At 44.3% G+C, this 19,496-nt stretch overlaps 2 protein-coding genes across 2 annotated transcripts; one reads left to right on the top strand and one right to left on the bottom strand.

Moving 5' to 3' along the window:
- Positions 1-1,713: 1,713 nt before the first annotated feature.
- On the top strand, positions 1,714-15,123 carry c14h14orf180 (chromosome 14 C14orf180 homolog). The gene is made up of 9 exons (XM_076748268.1): positions 1,714-2,191; positions 2,976-3,006; positions 6,513-6,599; positions 8,116-8,236; positions 10,078-10,108; positions 10,363-10,471; positions 12,291-12,457; positions 12,615-12,747; positions 13,495-15,123. The coding sequence occupies exons 1-9, from the start codon at positions 2,039-2,041 to the stop codon at positions 13,698-13,700; spliced, it is 1,038 nt and encodes a 345-aa protein (XP_076604383.1). The 5' UTR covers positions 1,714-2,038; the 3' UTR covers positions 13,701-15,123.
- Positions 14,802-19,472, bottom strand: tmem179ab (transmembrane protein 179a, genome duplicate B). The gene is made up of 4 exons (XM_076748269.1): positions 17,262-19,472; positions 16,635-16,772; positions 16,461-16,539; positions 14,802-16,380 (listed from the first exon to the last, which is right to left on the bottom strand). The coding sequence occupies exons 1-4, from the start codon at positions 17,645-17,647 to the stop codon at positions 16,207-16,209; spliced, it is 777 nt and encodes a 258-aa protein (XP_076604384.1). The 5' UTR covers positions 17,648-19,472; the 3' UTR covers positions 14,802-16,206.
- Positions 19,473-19,496: the final 24 nt, after the last annotated feature.

Genomic DNA, 19,496 nt, shown 5'->3' with positions numbered 1-19,496 from the left:
AGTGAACATCAGTCAGTATCTTTGTCAAAATGCCAGCATATGTACAAAAAAGTGTTCGGAGCAGGATGCGAGCAAATGAATGCAGCTTTGTGGTGCCGCAAAGTCAGATTAGTCAATCGTCCAAGCGACAGTTTGACGTTCAAGTGTTAGAAAACGAGACAGCAGTTTAGCAAAATGTTAATCTTTCTGTATTTTCCAAACAACATTAAAACAGAGCATAACATGAGCTGTAAAATCGTGTTTTTACCTCCAAGTAGCTCAACAGCAAGCAAGACTCCTTTACATGTTACTCCCCACACAACCATTATATTATTATATTATATTATTAAGATATATGTTGCTTTAGTGTTATCACATTAATTGCTATAATGTGCCTCGTTACATGGCAATGACTTTTTTATCTTGAAAGGGTTCTGTTTGGGTGGGTTTCCTGTCACGTGGTTGTTGTCAGATGTTGTTAACATGAAGACAGGAAAATGCAGTGCCACCTCCTCACACCTGATGTGTGTCTGTTCAGCCTGACTGGCCGTTAATGAGGAGACGGAGCCCACTCTTTTTCAATTAGGACCGAACACTGAGAGTCAGCCAGTGGCTCTGCAGCTCTGTCACATCAGAAGCTTTGCTTACTTTCTCACTGTGTTCTAACTCAGCACTATTGACACCAGAGTAAGGTGAGCAGAATCACCTGTCTGCACTCCCCAGTTCTCTGTTTGGAAGGGATAAAGCGACCCTGCATCAGCATAGTCAAGTCCCACGCTCTGGATGCTGTTAGTCCAAAATGAGCACTGTTCACAGTTCCCTGAGTCTGACCTGCCAGTGCAAGTTTAATGCTCTCTTATCCCTCGTCCACTGGCATTCACAACCATTAAAATCCCATCTTGCTCAGCTAGGTGCATCGGACACTAATGGAGACTGACTCTGCCCATTTGCTTTGTGTTAGCCCATTCATTTTCTCCAGCCGCCTCGCTCGTGTCCAAATGGAGCGCAGGTTGTGAGGAGTGCTGCTCTCAAAGTCAAGACCCATTCATAATCCTCTGGATCATCCGTGGATCAAGCGCTGTGTCCGTATCTCTTCTTCTTCGCTGTCTCCTCAGGCAAAGATTGGCCCCACACTAATGCTGATTACCAGAGTGTGAAGGGAAGCGAGCAAACATCCAGAGGAGGCGCTCCTTGTGAATAAATATTTGCTGGGCTTGTTTGGATAGTCAGGAGTGCTTTCTCTCTGTCTCTCATACCGTACAGTGGCTGGTCCTAATGACCCTGTGTTTGCATCAGCTGTCTGCTTTGCTTTAGAGAAAGTACAAAAGCTGGGTCTCTCTTTAGTAATGTGAAATATGCACACACAGCACTTAGTCTAGTTTGCTTGTTGATTCTTATGCGCTCCTCATTTATAAGTCATAAGTGGGGCAGTAAGACTCACACACTGTATAAACATAATGCACTGCTCTCCGGATGTGCAGTAGATAGTAAATTAGGTCAAAATTGAAGTGATCTTGTACTACATTCAGAGATACATCATAGAACATGTGCACACCATATTTGGCTTTCATCATCAACACCTACAGCATTGCAATCCCCCTTTTCAAGGATTGGAGAGCGACCCAATGTGCTAAACACATGCTGGCGGAGCTACTGTGCATGAGCAGAGCAGGGATTGGTCAACAGCTCTGCCACTCAAACAGCAAATGCTCTCCCACTTCCTCTGTCCTCCTTACGTGGTGCAGCCAGGGAAGGGAGGGGAATGGATCTCTTCTGTGTGAGTCGCCGGAGCTCCCTCAGCCTGCTCCTTAGCACCTGTCCTTGACTTACTGTGCTCAGACGAGACTGAGAGGGAGCTGTGCTGCTCACTCCTCTCCTCTGGTGCCTCTTTGTCTGTGCTTATGTCAGCAGCTTCGCTTTCCTTCTTTTAAATCTTTCACTCTGTGGGGCTGTTTCTTTCTACCTGTGGTGCTTCAGTGGAGTGGGGAGAAGAGGAGCGTTCGTCCTCGGCCGGTGGAGCTCTGATGGGAGGCAGTGCTGGCTCTGGCTGGGACTGGGGATGCTGAACGGGGGGAGGGAGGGCCTGTTTGAGCTGGGACAGCAGCTCCAGCAGCAGGGGGAGTACCAGGCCGCCCTCCACTGCTTCCTCAGCTGCCTGTTGGGACTGACCCATGTGCAGAGCTTCACCTCTCTGCCCAACTGCCTCCACCAGGTGAGCCACATGCCTGAAGACTGGACACACACACACACACACACACACACACACACACACTCATAACACTTATGTGTCGCTCTCCCTTTCTTTTACTTACACACATGTAAACATGCATGTGCATATGCATTACATGCATGCACAAAATCTGCTGTATCATGGATTTACACAGCTGTACACACATTTACATCACTTGTGTTTTTGAACCTGATAAATTATCCCACACCGCAGCACACATTCAACCTTGATATCTCTAACACCAATGTCAAATCTAACAGTCTATCGTTTGTCCCCGTGTTGACACTGTAAGACCATCTCAGTCTCAGTAGGACTGACAGTGTGCATGCTGCTAAATGAGGTATCGGATGCAGCTCCAGCACACAGCAACAGTGTTATTAGACAGCTCACATGCTTAAAATTACTATAATATCCAGCTCATGTCTGCCTCATTGTGTGTAGGCTATGTTTTGGCTCTGTGTATCCAGGCCGAAGTCTTAGCAGATTAAATGCTGGTGTGCTTTACAAGATCCTCCTACAAAGGCAAGGCTACAAATTTAATTCTGTTTAGTAGTGCCTGAAAGAATGTCCCCGATGTCCAAACAAAACCGTTACTCCAGAACTTTGGAACGTGTGGCCTGATGTTGACCAGACCAATGCGAGGAGAGCAGAATTACTTGTTTTGACAGCTGGTGACATCATGTGCACGCACAACCGGGAATAATGCTGGGAGTGAATTATTTAACACTTAACCATGTCCCTTGGATGTTTTTTCTGTGCTTTACAGATCGCAGAACTCTTCATCACTGAAAAGAATTGTATCCTTTACAAACTCAGGGAAAAGTCTCACTCCTCATCTCACGCCTGACACTTTTACTTTCACCATCCCCGTCAGGAAGTGTTAGCAGGCAGGCTAACTATAAAACTAGCCTTCTATATCCGTGAACATACGAAGGATTGTCAGTGGTGGTAGCCATGGCAAATTCTGGCACAATGGAGGATGCAGACCCTGTATAGAAAGCAGTGTAAACTGAGGGGGATGAGTGGATGTCTTTGGGCGAGTTCATAATAACTCATTTGTCCCAGAATGCCATGCGTATTGTGTGTAGCTCAGGCTGTGTGTATGTCTCCTAAGAGGATTTGTAGGCTCTTATCTCTGCACAACAGAGTGGAAGAGCACTAATTAACCTGTATCTGCACTGACTAGTCTGTGCATTGCCACTTCACTGCTTCTATAAACTGTAGCAGTATAGGACTGAGAGATAATAGAGAGGTGTTGCATTTCAGGATATATTACCTCCATGGCTCTTCTCCCCGTTACTGAGACACTCCAACACTTAACTTGCCAGCTCAGGTTATCTACCTCAGCAAGCCTCTACCCCTCACGGCCTGTTTTCCAAAATAGGTCGATTTGCTGAGCTTCACTTCATCAATAGCCAGCGGTAGGCCCCTTCTCAGCATGAAAAGGCTTCTACTTAAGAGGGTCGTCTACAGTGACGGGGTTAAATCTTTTGACATACTGTACATTATTAAATAACGTCATCAATAGTAATGGTGTTGTGTTATGTCAAACTGTGGTATTTTATGTTTGGTAGGGTTACCATATTACATTGTTTTACATTTAGGGTAAGGTTACAGCCATGAAACTGTAACTACGTCATACATTGTTTAGCAGCAGAGAGGAGCAAGTCAGTAGTATCGTCGTGTGGAGAGATTCAAAGCATGTGGTCGTTCTCCATAAAATTTCCATTTCTTTCTCAGTCGTTCTCATGAGCACCAAAGGAGCTGAAGCTGTGATGTTGTGGTCTCTTCCGGTGCGGTCCTCTAGGGAGGGAGGTGAAGGGTCAGTGTGCTCAAATTAGGAGCGAATGTGGGAACTTTGGAGTTTCACACAAATGTTTATTACAACAGAATCTGCAGCGTTTCTTCACATGATGTCTGAAGCAAATCCACTAGCAGGAAAACAAAGCTGACTTTATGTATTCAAAGTGTCCTGATTTCATGCCAGATAGATATATTGTATTAGGTGCGGCTGATAGTGATGGTGGCAGCGCTGTGACCACTTAAGGCTGGATGTATTGTTATCAGAGCTGGCAGTTATCCACAAGTGACCTTTGTCCAAAGCCAAAAGCTCTTTTGGCTGCTGAGTGTTTACTGATACATGGTTCTTGGAAAGTATGCTGACCGAGACGATTTGACTTTAATGTCAAATAAAGGAGGATATCAGATAAAAGATCTGGGCATTTCCAATATTTACATTTTTAGAGTGAATATGCTGGAAAGTAAGACTAGTATTTCTATTTTCTACTACTGCTTAATGCTTCTACTACAGTACAATTCAGAGGCATTACTCCACTATATTTATCAGACAACTTTAGTCAGTAATTACACTGCAGATTTAGTTTAATAGTACAAATATGATCACAGTAAATGGTAATATAATATTATAGATTAATCTTTCTCTGAGGGAGACCATATAAGGTAGTTAAACCACCTTTAAACCCCCAGCTTCAACATGTAAGTGATACACACATGAATGCATCAGTAATTATAATACAATAATATAGATTCTGAGATATTCAAGTCTGCATAATGAGTACTTTTACATTTGGTACTTTAAGTATATTTTGATGCTACACTGTGGTAGAACTGCTTTTACACAAGAGTCCCTCTTCCACCTCTGGGCACAGGGAGCTTAAGAACAGAAGCTAATCAATATGTTACTATCAAATGTGGTCGTATTTGATCACATGACCTATAATTCCAGAGGAAATCCCTCATTCCTACTGGACAGAGTTGATAGCGTGCTCCACAAGTTTATTTCAGTGCAGTCTTAGCAGAGATGTGTGGCACGTGCGATCAGCTGTGCCTTTGAAGGTACCAGTGTTAATGCAAGTTCTTGTCGAGTTTTGGAGCGCAGAGTCCAATTTCCAGTTTAGGGGAGGCTGTGTGTGTGTTTGTGTGTGTATGTGTGTGTGTGTGAGTGTGTGAGAGAGAGTAAAGTGGAGCACACATTCCATGGAGAGGATTGTGTGAGGTTCCTGTTGTGGTGTTGTTGTGGTCCAGCCAGGATAAAAATAGCAGGCAGAAGTCGCGCTCTGACCCCTGAAGATGGCTGTTCCCCTAATCCTCCCTCCCTCATGGTCCACCTCATACTCACCTCATCCCCAGGTGACTCCCAGGAGCTGGCACTAGCATACCACATTAGCAGTGGTCCTGTAATGCATCTGAAGATGTGTTCATTAAAAAGAATTTCAGGACTTGCTTACTATGTCATCTCCTCCTGTACGGTACATTAAATTATTCAGATGTACATGCACTAATAGCTTTTCAACATCCGCCCCTCACCATCCATCATTTTTTCCGGTATCTTGTGGTGCTCATCAGGATGAAACGTTTTAAATTTTTAATCTTGCTCCTTGATAACTGTTCTTTTCTTTTGTCGAGGGCCACGTGTACAGTATTATTCTAAAGGCACCGTGTTGTTTTGATTGATTTTAAGGGTCAGATAATGAAGGACACTGGCTGTCCTTTAAAACTGGACACCAACTGCCCATCTTCAAACCTCAGTATGAAAGTAGAAGATATGTAGTTTTATGCGAGATGTGTTAAAGTACAAAAACAGTGTCACCACAGTGATGAAATACCTGGAATTGAATTTAGTGAGAGATGTGAGAGATGTGGTGTTAAGTAGGACATTTAGACCAGCAGGGCTGTGTTTATTTTAAGCATTCTCCATCCCATTGGTCTTTAAATTCACCTGACAAGCATCAGTGGTGTCATTTTACAGCAGGACGGACTCTCAGTCCGCAGATTGCTTTGACAAAGGCTCTATTTTTAGAGTGCTTTTTATAGTGAGTCTTTTCATGGAAACAAATCTGGCATCCAGATTGATCAAGAGGACCCTGTCCTAAACACAAAAAGAAGAGATAAAACCAGACACTAAATAAGGAATATGATATGAGAAGATACAATAAGGTGTAATCAGACACATCTACATTGTGATCCAGCATTCAAAGCTGGTTTTTGCATCACAGTCGCCCCCTTTAGAAATACAGTACAGAAACCACAGCACATCGATAACAGCATGCACCAATGACACAGACACCTGTAGTGGAAATCTGTGGCCCACAATCCAGACCTCAAGATCAACAGTCTGCTCTGGATTACTACACATTCTGTTTGCCTGGAGGTGTCATTCTGAAGAGGGCTGGAAAAAAAGCCCCAGTGTTGAGCTGGACCAGCGTGGCTGTTTTTAACTTCGACAACAGTTACTGACTAATCCCGCTGACAAGTGAGACTGATCCTTCACCCATATAAACAGATGGCAAGGCCCTCCAGTTCATCCAGGCTGAGAAAATGTTCTATGAGGTGGCATTGATCGAGCTCACGGCTCTTCAGGGCAGCACAGGCAAGTACTTTTGACATCAAGCTATCGATCAGTACTTCTGGGAATATACTGTAAGCACATGGAGTATTGCATGGATATCGTGCAGCCTTGGATAAGATGTCTGCTTTGGTTTTGAATGTTTTTTGGTGATGCTTTAATTTCCTTAGAATGTCTGAGGGAGAAAACGCATGTCGGTGGTTACTAATGTGTTTGTTAATTAAATAGAGAGTTCATTTTCTACGCTTTCAATCATTTGAGTCAATTTAATTATTTTTCAGTTCAGTTTTGTCAGCAAGTTTTCAAAAATAAGTTAATTGTGAATGAACATTTGATTTGATTCGCTTGGATTCACTATTTGAGCTCAAAACAGCTAAAGTAACTAAATTGCATTGTCTTAATTTTCCCTATAATAAGAACATAATTATATGTTTTTTTTTCTATGAAAACTTTCAAGAAATGATCAGGAAATCATAAGAAAATTGTTTGGGAAAACAATTTTGTTTTTCAATTAAAGCTGAGGCTGTTAGCAAAGCAGCAGATACACTGAAGCAGAAGACTGTGTTTGTCGTTGGCAGCTGTCCAAAGGAACTTGTGTGACCTGCATCTACAAACTAACGAACTCTAGACTGTTAACTCATTGAGCCAATAAGAAATGACAATGAATATGAAGTCCATCTTTGTTTACTATATACCTGGTGGAGGATGAAGTGAGCATATTCACGGCAAGGCTGCTCATTCATCACCTGCTGCCGCTCCAGACGTCTGCCTCTGCCTCTCTGTCTGCTGCTGAGGCAGCAGCGCAGTGTAGCGTGCTGGGCACGGTGGAGGAGATCAGGGACAGACATAGTAGAAGACAAATGGCCATGCTTTGCTCATTAGGAGCTGTGTGCCGCCATACAATACCGAGGCCCCTGATTCAGCACTCACTTGGATTGAATGCTGGACTTCTCCGGGGGCAGAGCTGGCGCTTAAAGCTGCAGCTCACAAGCTTTCTTTCTCTCCCCAGTGGCTTTTTCAGATGCATCCCTCTTAGTGTTTCCTCACTGACAGCTGACATAATTGTCATTTTGTGGTTTTTGTCATGCAAACACCTGTTTCGGTGATTTATTTGCACTTGCTCGTGGCGTGCATTATGAGCCAAACTCATTCCCACCCCCCTCCTTGTACGTGTGTGGTGTTTACTGTACATACTGTATGTTTGTGGTTTGTCCTTGTGTGCATGCGTGTGTTCCAGTAGGCGTGGTGAGTGTGTTGTTTGACGCCCTTATCCACTCTGCCCAGCCCTTATCTCTCGCGTCTCCAGTCCTCAGTTGGCCCCACTCTGCTGTTCAGGCTTAAAGTCCGCAGCAGTGCCAGGCAGCCTGATAGTTCGTCTTTTTTTTTTGGGTTTTATTTTTCAAACCCTGTGCAGTGTTAGAAAGGCAAAGAGAGCAAAGGACAGTGGGGAGAGAGGGCCAGACAGACGAGCAGAGGACTGAAGGCTGAGTAGTTTGCTGGTGGGCTAATTGTGATTCCATGCCCTGTGTTTGTGTAACAGGGCCTCAGGAGGAGGCTACGCTGGGCTCTGCAGGATGGACAACCCCAGAGGAGCTTTCAGAGCAGGCCTCCCAGGCACAGCACCTGGAACGGCTGGCCCAGCTGTGCATCATGAGCAAACAGTAGGTAAAACTGTGTCCTGCCGTAGCTTCTGTTGTTTGGTAATTAATGGAGCATTACATGTTCTGTGAGGTGAAGGGCCCAGTGGGCTCATCGTGAGTGAATTTATGGTTAAATAAAGTCACTTTTATGACGGTTTTATCACCAGTTTTGTATACAGTTAAAATACTGTATGTGTACTGTGTGTGTGTGTGTGTGTGTGTGTGTGAGCCTTCATCACTTCACAGAGCTGAAGTGAAAATGGTGCTGACTCAGTACTAACAAAGCAAACAATACATTTGCATTTGTTCCTGTTATCAGTTTTATTACATAAGCAGCAGCTTGGAGCAATAAAAAGCTCATGTTTTACAGAGTAAAAGCCTCGTCTTAGCTCATAAGATCAGACTGAAAACACGTTGAGATAAATAATTTCCACCAAGATCAATGAAATGAGTATTTGGCTCTCAAGGCTAATTTTGAGTGACAGTTTAAAAAAACCCACCTTCATGAATCACTTTTATCTTGGCTTATTAACGTTTCATAGTTATGTGGCCCGTGTAAAAAATGTACGCAAATCCATTTGCACGCACACACATGCTCGTCCTCGGAGTGGAAATTTTTCAAACTAGATAAAGTCCAGCTCCAAGCCGTTTTAGCCAGAGTTGAATTTCCCTGTAGATGTGGAGAAAAGAGACACCGCACTCTACGTGAGTGTTACAGGAGGAACACCTTAACTGGATCTGGTGGCTCCTGTTGCAGGAGTACTTTGTTAGGCGTAGCATGCGCCCATTTTCTGTGCCTCTGTCGTCATTGTTTGGATTAGGCCATTTAACCTGATTGCCAGCAAGGGTGACAGGGGGTGGAAGGTTTGCTTGGCCGAGGGCTGGTCACGGTGCTTCATTAATGCAAGGAGCATACAGTAGTTAAACTTAAATGAGATGCTACTGATTGTGCACCCAGAGGCTTGGGTGTCTGGCCAAGCAGGAATTCTTGCTCTTTGGTCTTTTCTTGCAGACCTCCACCAGAAGCCTGAGCCCCAGTTTTTCTCTCTTGTCGACAGGAAGTTGTCATACTTCCTGAATCTTTCAGCGATGTCGTAGGAAGTTCTTTGGGCCAGTGAAGGGCTTTTCTGTCTTTGCCTATCAGATGTCCCCTGAAAAGGACCTTCTAAAGCACTGCAAACCGACACCTGGCCATTACTAATTGAAGAGAAGTGTGGGTTTTGAACAGCGAAGCTGACATCTGTCACACTAAACACATCTTGCTCTACATCTATAGGCACACGTGAGGGTGTGAAGGTGATGACTGTCCTTGGCTGACTTTCTGGGACAGATATGAGCAGAACAGCTGGCAGATCCTGAGTGTACCACAACATGTTCTGGCTTAGCACTACGCAGCAGAGCGGTGGAAGGGCACAAGTCAGTAAACCAAGCTGTAAGCGCCATGCCGTCTGTAATTCACCCAGGGGAATAGAAAGGGGCAGTCAGCACTGGCAGAAATAGAAGGTTTCCACTTCCTCCATGAGGTGCCTGAGCACCTGCAGCCCTGCTCTCTGTGTCTAATCACAGCAGCACACGCATGTTTAGATTTCTCTCGCTGCTGTGTTCAGCTGAAACAGATACACTCACCTGACGGTGCAGTCATGGGCCACTTCTTTTGATGAAGGTCAGGCATTGTTGTCCCTGACAATGTTTGTGTTTTAATGGAGGAAGAATGTGCAGAGGCTGGCTTCATCTGATAATCTATTTTTACGACACCGCTTTTGTTTTCAGCAGGTACAAAATATTTTTAGTCTCGTGTCACAGACACAAGTAGAGGTAGTGTTTTCGTTTAATGGTTCATTTCCTCTTCCTTTTCCTTGCAGGCCTCATCTTGCTTTAGAGTACAGCGGTAAGGTATGTCAATTTCATCATCCTCTTTGCTTCCTCACCAACATTTTTCAACAAATAAAGCATTTTATGGCACTAATTATATTTACTTAAATACAGTCCTGAGGTACTTGTTCTTGTACTCGTGTATTTTCATTTGGTACTAAGTTTATTTTGATGTCGATACTTTTACTTTCACTTCAGTAAAAGATCTGAGTACTTCTTCCACCACTGCTCTCCTGTGTCAGCTTCAAATCTCATCTATCTGTTCATTCTTTCAGGCTACAAAGATCCACCAGAGGGCCTTTGGTAATGACCACCCCATCACGGCCAGAAGCCTGGAGCTGATGGCCACCGTCTATGCTGAGATTGGCAAGACTGAATATTCAGGTAAACACTCATCTGACTGACACCACTGTCATCCTGACACGATGTCACGACGCAGGGAGAAGGGTAGTATTAATAGTGAAAAACAAATGTGGTTGCATGACTCTGAAAACAGCAGCACTCTATAATCTAACACCATCACCATGCAGTCTGAAGCATGAGGGTGGAGCCCTCAGTGTCACGCGTGACAATACCAATGATGATAATCTCAAGAACAAGTTCCCTGCTCACTGCTTTGGAGAGCTTTCAGTTAGCCTTTAAACCATGTCAGCCCGTGAAAATGTTGAATTAATAAACACATGCAGTCCTGTTGGACACAGGAGTGCTTTTATGCAGAGCTAGAAAGAGCCGAAGCTTTGTGACAGTTTGAGGGCACAGTTTTGTTGTACAGGATGTATGCTTGGCTTGCATTAAGAGGGAACAACACTCCCTGCCCGACTCTGAACTCTGCATTTTTGTGGAGACTGCTGCGGTGTTAAAAGCAGCATGTAGAAAGCGGCTTTGTGGTCGAGTCAGCGTTCAGAGGCAGCGGCGCTGAACAGGGCCAGCTACGTACAGACGGGAGCGTACAGCACATAAAGACAAAGACTCACAGCGCTCCTCGCCGTTCTCCTCAGACGGTCTCGAACGTGTTTGGTGAGACGGGGAAAGAGTGCGGGGTCAGAGAGCGGTTGGAGTTGTTGTTGCAGATCAGAACTGTGCACTTCATGTGACCTTTCATTCTGTATCGTACACAGAGAAATCCTCTCTGACCCACAGTGAGACGCTTCAACAGAGGCCAGTTTAACTGTTTACAGCGCTTGTCCTCTAGATACCCCTCACTGTAGACCGGGTCACCCTCCCTCTGCTAACAAACCATTTACACATATTTGCAAGCTGAGTATTTCAACTGTAGTTGGACTTTAGTAGGCTGTGTCGCAGTATGTGGTTGATTTTTGGTCACACGTCACATGTTCACGTGGTCATGGTCACATGTTTGAAACTGTGATCAACCCAACTACTAACTAATGAGGGAATGTATGAAAATGCTTTGGGTGTAAAGGGCAGTTGAAGCTTATGAGTCACTGCTCCTCCCCACTTTTACCAAAACTTTCAAATGCTTTCAAACTTTCAGACTCTTGTCTTGAAATGACAGAAAAAATGTTAATCACATATTTTCTTCTTTTTTGTAAATAACACAACTTAAGTTTCATGAAGGTGTAAAAATGGTCTAAAATGGTGTAAAATTAGTAGCATTTAGCATTTCATGAGAGCAGTCTGTGTTCTTAAAAGGGTGCTCATTAACATCCAAATGTCTGCCTGTCTGTCTGTGTCTCTCTCCTTCAATCAGTCATTCTCCATAGAAGCTATTCTAGTTGTGAGTGACGAAGAATAGATGAATTTATCAATTGATTCAATCACTCATCAGTCAGGCAAGTGGCTAATTCATCAACCAGTGCTGACGGACGACACACACAGTATTTAATAGAGATGCAGGAAACTTTCTGACAATACAAATGAAGGAGTAACTAGACTGAGGCTCATTTTACCTCTCTGGGCAGCTGTATGTCTTTTTTTATAAACTTTTATGGGATCGATTAAAATTACACTTGGTGAGAACTTATTTTTCTCTGATCCTGGATTAGGAAATATCAAAGCTGGGTAGTGCAAACATACTGGGAAGCTACAAAGCTGCACTCCACCTAGTGCTGTAAACATCGGCTGATGCATTTGCATGTTTAGCTTTGAATGCTTAACTTCACCTCATCGCTCGTCTTCAGAGCAGTCTGCAAACTCCAGAGCGCTCGATAACTACTCATGTATGTCATGGTTCTCTTATTAGACTCCCTGGGTCAGTGTGTGTCTGCGCTGTCCAAACGCTTCGCTGCTGCAGAGTCCATCAGAGACTCAACCGTCAACTGTCTTCCTCATTCCCACCGGGAGAAACACTCAGAGGTCCGCCACAGAAAAGACACCCACCACCAACAGGAGGATGCACCGAAACCTAAGGTAGGGTTGACAACACCTGCAGGCGTCTTCAGCAGTGCTACTCCGGATACGAGCAGTTTGTCTGCAAAACATTTGTCCCCTCCAGCTGTTTGCTGCCAGTCTCTGAAATGTACTTGGAGTTTGTTATGATACTCATCCTGAGCTGTATCAAATGCAGGTAACCAATGGCAAAGTCCCCACCTCCATTCTAAAGAGGCCAAGTCCCATCTACGGGTCAGACACAGAACCCAACCACAGACGGAAAGGGGAACGGAGGGTTCGATTCAGGGAGCCAGAGACCACAGTACATGGTGAGAAAACAGTTTGCAACGAGACCGTTCAGCTCAGTCACATGATCACATGCGTTTGTATGACAAGAGAGAACAAGAGTGCCTCCAACCCATATGTAACGCCTTGCACTTAGCAGTGAGGAGAAAGAGCAAAATGCATTAAAACATCCTGAGATTGCATCGTAAACTATTGTCCTCGGGGGATTCGCTGCTGTTTAAAAATAATGTAATAGCAAGAGACTTCCAAACATGAGCAAGTGATTTACTCTTTTTGTAATTAATTATGCATGCAAATGAGCCTCCGTGGAGTCTGTTCCAGTGAGATAGTGGAGTCTATAAGGGCACAGCAGCTGGTTGGGAGCTGCTGCACATCACAGAGGTTGGCTCTTGTTGACTGACTGGCCTCTTTTCTGTCGGCTTCACAGACATTCCTTACTGTGACTGTTTAGGTGGTAAGTCTGTCTGAAAGAATCACTATGTTCACGTGCATGGCAGACTGACAGCACTACACTGGGTGCAAAATGGAGCTAAGCCTTTCACTGTCGCCCCGTTTCTTAACAATGTTGGAAACACAAAAAGCACAGTTTGTGTGACACTGCACTGCATATGTGTAATCACTTAAAACACTCCACCAAAATTTGCCTTGCGAGGTCTTTGTTGGGTCAAGAGCAAAGAGAGAGAGAGATCGAGCTCCGTGCACGCAGCAATTCAAATGCTCATTTACAAGCCAAAAACTGTGAAAAACTGGTCTTCCTTTCATGTTTGCAGCCTATGAAACGACACCGTCCCGCCCCCACCTCGCCCTGTTCACTTGCCTCTTCCTGCTGATGTCATTCCTGGGTGTAGCCATGTACTGCACGGACCGCCGGCGCCCACAGCGAGTGTGCGAGGAGCTGGAGGCCGCTCTGGCTGTCTACCTGCTGCACATGAAACAGCTTCTGTGGGGCTGCTGGATATGGCTGACCATGCAGTGACAGAGACTGACCACAGGTGGCGACATGGAGCCTCCTTTATTTTTCAGACCCCCCTCTTTTTTCCTATCTTTGAAGGGGCTAAGGCCGACGAACACCTCAGCCTTTTGGAAAGGCTCTGTACACTGTCTGCGGTGTTGAAAAAGGGAAAAATCGGTAATCCCAGAAATATGTAGCTTCCATGTCTGTTTGTATATATGTAGTAAGGTGGTGGGCATGCCACTCCTTACTTAAGTTGTAATGATTTTGCACATCTACAATGTTGACGCTCACATATAACTCTCACTTAATCACCACAACCATTGGATTTTTCAGGTCACGCCACCGTCTGCTGTACGTGAGTGAATGTTTCCATGGAATGCAAACATTTATTTTGTTACCGAACATGATTTGTGTATTATCAGACGTTACACAGAACTGAATGTGTATATATGGTTCAATATATAAGGACTATCACAATGTTCAGCCTTGTAACTGCACATAAATGAATGTAGAGATGTTTGGAAACAGCTTTGAGAGCTTCGAGAGGAGGAGGAGGATGGAGGCACAAATCTGTAAAGTGTTCAGTAATGTGAAAGACAACAACAGGGCTGCATCACCTCACCGTTCCAGGTCGAATGACTAACGGATGAAAAACACCTCTTTCTTTACAGACTGTCTGCTCTTCTGTGCGGCTGACTGTTGTCAGCCGAGTCCTCGCTCCGCTGAGGAGGAAATCTGCAGCACAATGTTATGAATTCTCTCTCCTTACGTATCGCCGTAGAGAATATACTCAAACTGAATGAATGCTGATGCTTTTGACAGTGTCCTTTATCCCAAATGTTATTTATTCTTCTATACTGTATATCCACATCTACGCAAATGTCCAACTTTCAGTTCTTTTCAATTTTTTAGCTTTTTGTTACCTGTTACATTTATATGTAAAAACAGTAATATTCAGGTTTTAATCATGATGTCAAATGCTCATCAAGCTTTGGACACATGTACGGATGGGTGTGGGCTCAACAGATATTTGCAATGCATAAAAAACATAACTCCTTTTATCAAGTTGATTACCATTAATATGAAGCCAAACACAGAAATATAACAGAATCAGATACTGTATGTTATTGCATCAGTCCCTTTATCAAATGAAGCAAATATAATTCAAACAGCCAAACCACCACACAAACGGATTAGAGGATATCAAAGGGCACAGTGATGCACATCCCACAGACCTCTCATTATGAGCAATAACACACATCACATAGTCTCCAGTAAAACATTGTTCTTTATATAACAGGTTTCAGGGAACTCAAAAGCAAACGATTCTGAGGGTTTCACATTTGAATGTCGAAGCAATATAAGGCTAATAGCGCCTGTGTGGAAGCAAGACATACTCTCCGCTCTGTACTGTCAAACTAAATTGTGATTAGCAATAAAACAATACCCAGTGAGCTCATGTCCTGTATATGCACATTTAGCTTAGAAGCTGCATTTCACGGCTGTCCAAACATTTACGGTCACTTTGAAAGAAGTGCCTTTATGGAGGGTTCTCTCACTTCCTACCGGTTTATGATTTCAGTTGTTTTGAATAAAACTGTCATTGCCTATCAAAGTCGAGCGGATGATTTGCTTTCTTCCTGTAATCTCTGACAGTAAGTGAGTGTGTGATGTGTACGTAACAGGGAGAGAGATGCATGCAGGTACATTTGTGCGTCTATTCACAGTAATACAGTATATTGGTTTGTAGCCTATAAAGAGAAGGAGAAGCCTGAGTTACTACTGTATATGGCACAAAATAGGTTTTTTTAATCTCACACAGATTTCTAAAAGCACTGTTGGACTGGCTGCCCGATACATGAATGTTCTGAAGTACAGTTTCTCATATTTGTTCAAAAAACCTTTTGTCACTGTTGATAAAAGTGTGAATACACTGCAAAAGCTCACATCATTTTGCTTTGCTGCAGCATGCAAAGAACTGACTTCGCCAAGTAGTGTGCAGCGCACATCCTACCAGAAAGAAGCCTAATTTAGGAACACATTATTGGTGTAGAAAACAAAAGGACATCCCTTTACATCTAAAAAACATCACCCTATCAATTTGTCATGCATAAGGTCCATGCACAAGTTCACAAAGACAACATGATCCATCAGCCAATCTGTCCCAGTCATCAAACTGTGCTGAGTTGAGAAAAACTGGATGTATATTTCCATTAAATGGTTTTAATACTATCAGAGCTGAACTATGGCTGTGTGTGTTGAGGAGGAATGCGCACAGAGGACAAACTAAATAAAGCAGGACTCTTAAAGGATAAACAACCATTGGGAGATTGTTTGAGGGGAGATCAATTTCCTTTGGAGAACAAAGCTAAAACCTTCCGTTCGATTTGATCTGTGGTCAACGGGGGCAAAAACCAATTCATTTTGATTGTCTACATAGGCAAACATTGGTGTTTCTCATGGCAGGCGAGAGGACTGTACGGTTGAGTGTGAGTGAGTGTGTGTGTGTTTGTGCATCCTCCGGTTTCTAGATCAGGCCGGTCTTGAGGTCAGAGCTGCGGCGCGAGGAGCGGCCGAGCAGCAGGTCCTTCTCGTGGATCAGGCTGTCCAGCAGGTCCTCTTGTCTGTAGTTGTGGTACACCTTCAGGAAGGCCATCACTGCGATGCCGAGCCAGGTGAGCCAGGCAGCCCACAGGCCGAACTGCAGGAGGGAACATGACCTTAAACATGAGTGAGACTTGGTAAACAGTCTCGTAGGAATTAAGAGTAAAAGAGTCTCACCTGAGCTATAGCAAACTGGTCGTAGAAAGCAGAGTTGTCCAGGCCAAGTTCTAGATCAGTGTCCTGCAGGTCCTCACAGCTAAAACATGACACACATGTATGTGCTGGCGTTTAGGAGGACCACTGCGCTGTATAATGATGATCATAGTGTGAAAAGTTTGTGCTCTCTCTCACCTGCTAGGCATGGTCCCACCCTCTGTGACAGAGTCGCACCACATGTTGAAACCCACGCTGACGATGGTGCTGGACAGGAACACGGTGAACACCACCAGGGAGCTGATCAGCAGGTTGAGGAAGGCGTTGAAGATGGAGCTGCAGGCAGGTGCAACAGAAATTGAAGCTGTTCAGTCTCTGTGGTGTTAAAATAAATCTGTCGTTTTCTCCCTGGAACACAAACCTATGCAGCTAAAACACACTGAGCCTGTCACACAGCATGATTTGCTTTTATGTGATGGAAACACTGTGTGAGCCACAGAATGATTTAGATTTTTCAAAGGCTACACAAGTGTATTCCCTCCATCTTTATAATGGAGGACGACAGTGACTAATCATTTTATAGGCTCATTCTACGGTTTTTATCAATATCTCACATCTTATATAAGCCTACATGCGGGCTGCAGGATTCTGACAGGATGGCTCGGATGTAAGGGTGTGGGAGATGGCCAGAAAAAAAAGGAAAAAAAAAACAAAAAAAAACACACACATTTAACATTGAGACGTTAAACCGGAGCCTGCCCTGCTGAGCTTTCATGGTGCTGCTATTGAATTGTGTTGAACGAGCACAAGTGAAATGTCACTCACTCGTCGTGTCCTTTGCACAGAAAGAACAGCAGCCTCCATGCCTGCACTGCGGACAGGATGAGGGACGCTATCCCGACAAAAGTGATGAAGCTGCAGGAGGACTCGGGTCCCCACTCCTCCACGATGAAGCGCTGCTTCGACACAGTGATGTTCTCGTTTTGCCACATACCCCGCGTGAAGAGCAGGCATTTCCCCCCGAAATCCTCCGTGTTCTCAGACAGAGGCACCACGGCGATGAAACCGAATACGAAGGCTAAAAAATAAAGGATGCACTGGGCGAAAATCAAATTGTCGAGGGCCATTTTTCTATCTCCGTCTTCTGCTCGCTGCGTCCTGAAGAAAGCGCGGCTGCGCAGTGGAGGCAGCGGCCAGCGGAGGCGCAGCATCCGACGACGTGCTCTGCTGCAAATTAATGAGCAGGGGGCCTTCGGGGCTCTCCATCTTATCTACATCCAGGGTGTGGAGATGCTGCTCTTCACTGGTGTTCCCATTTGCAACAGTTTAAGCGATTAACAGTTAATTATGACATTTAACATACAGAGTTACCCTTTGAAATGAATCTTACACCACGCTGTCTGACAGTATCTCTTATTATGCTCAAACCCTCCATTGATGTTTACAATGAGAAAAATAGTTCAACCTTGGACTCCATGCTTTTATGGTTGCGCTATTCAATCAAATGCAAATATTCTTGATGTTTTATGTGTCATTTTTGTCATTTTGCCAAAATTCAGCCTGACATATCTGCTGCTTTTGGAAATTCTGTTTTCTCCACTAGCATTTAAAAGGCTGCACAGCGTGACTGTGGTTTAAGAGATGAACACAAATACCTTAACGAACAAAAGAAAATTCAGGTTTTCTTATTGTAGGGATACTTAAAATGCAACTCTCGAATTATGCTCATTCAGTGGGTTCAATGCAAGCATGCCCTTGTACACGCACATTTGTGCACACACATAAGTCAGTGCACTCACAAATTGGAGTAATGGTTTGTTTATACATGGTGACAGTCCTTAAGGAAGGGCAGGTAGCTGTCACAGCCATCTGACATGCTTCACTGAGCCCATCTGGTGAGCTGGCCAAGGTGTCTTTCAACCTCCCTCAGCCACCCAGCCTCAGTGCTGCTCACAGTGCCCTCCAGTGGGCAACGCAGCTGCATAGTCAGACCCCTCTGTTCATGTGTGAAGTGTGTTTGTTTGCCTTGATGTACAGGCTGCACATGCAGGACGCCGCAAATTGAAACAACAAAGTGAAGGGCTTCCTTAGAGGCTGGCATTGAGTCATTTAGCATGAATCGTCTGGCGGTTTCCTGGGAGGTATCCCATGCAACACAAACACCAGGATTTATGCGAGAGCTTTCCAGGCATCAGACGGCTATTTGTTTCTATCATACAAACTGCAGCATTTTGCATCCTCTCCCTTGCACATGATTTATGTGTCATTTTGCTGCAGCACAGCGCTCTGATTTCCATGACGTTATCAGCTCTCAGATTAGTTTGAGTTATTGTGTGTGTGCTCATGTGCGTGTGTGGTCTCGGCCCAAAAGTTGATTTCTTTCCAACACTCACAGCCAGCGTGCTTTTCATCATCATTGGGTATTTTTACTTAATCTTTATTCTTGGGTGTATGATTCATTGTCCAGATTACTATTTCTTCTAATAAATCGTTTGGTGGTTTAAACCTTTCAGTTGTGATATATTATTGCTGGAGTATCGTACTGCTTGTGAAACAACATTTTCTCCATTTTTCTAATAGAAAAATCAAAGCACGAGCAAAAGACCTCAGCCATCATCTGACATCAGTGGCACAGCCACACCTGCAAGGTCATAAGGAGAGGCCCAACAACTGTATAAGACATCCCCCTTATACAAACAGAAGATTACACTCACATCCACGCACACACAGAAGTCCAAACCACACTTTTAAATAATACAGCATGTGTGGGCTTGTGAACTGGGCACCCAGGGGAGACCCGGAGCAGAAGTGTGTCAAGCTGAAATATGTGTTAAGTTATTCACCCCCAGAACAAGCCACAGAGGGAAGGAGGGAGGGATGGAGGAGGATGCTAACCCAAATGCAGTCCCTGGGCTCTGTGCAAATATGGGGAGCGATGGGCAGCAGAAAGCATTGGGAGGTCATCCATTTTTCATGAGATGCAATGGCAGCAAAGCAAACATCCTTCTTTCAAGAGGGAAAAAAAAAAACACTGAAGAATCTAAAGTGCAGAATCATTTA

The sequence above is a fragment of the Chaetodon auriga genome, chromosome 14 (genome assembly GCF_051107435.1).
Source record: "Chaetodon auriga isolate fChaAug3 chromosome 14, fChaAug3.hap1, whole genome shotgun sequence".
In the NCBI taxonomy this organism is placed as follows: domain Eukaryota; kingdom Metazoa; phylum Chordata; class Actinopteri; order Chaetodontiformes; family Chaetodontidae; genus Chaetodon; species Chaetodon auriga.
Note: the sequence above shows the minus strand (reverse complement) of the source record. Positions and strands in the feature narration are given on the sequence as shown.

Coding starts and splice junctions, on each gene's coding strand:
- c14h14orf180 (XM_076748268.1), top strand. CDS start 2,039: ATGCTGAACGGGGGGAGGGAGGGCCTGTTTGAGCTGGGACAGCAGCTC. Junction 6,600..8,115: donor GGCTCTTCAGGGCAGCACAG/GCAAGTACTTTT, acceptor TTTGTGTAACAG/GGCCTCAGGAGGAGGCTACG. Junction 8,237..10,077: donor CTGTGCATCATGAGCAAACA/GTAGGTAAAACT, acceptor TTTTCCTTGCAG/GCCTCATCTTGCTTTAGAGT.
- tmem179ab (XM_076748269.1), bottom strand. CDS start 17,647: ATGCTGCGCCTCCGCTGGCCGCTGCCTCCACTGCGCAGCCGCGCTTTC. Junction 16,773..17,261: donor CTGTGCAAAGGACACGACGA/GTGAGTGACATT, acceptor ACCTGCCTGCAG/CTCCATCTTCAACGCCTTCC. Junction 16,540..16,634: donor GGTGGGACCATGCCTAGCAG/GTGAGAGAGAGC, acceptor GTCATGTTTTAG/CTGTGAGGACCTGCAGGACA.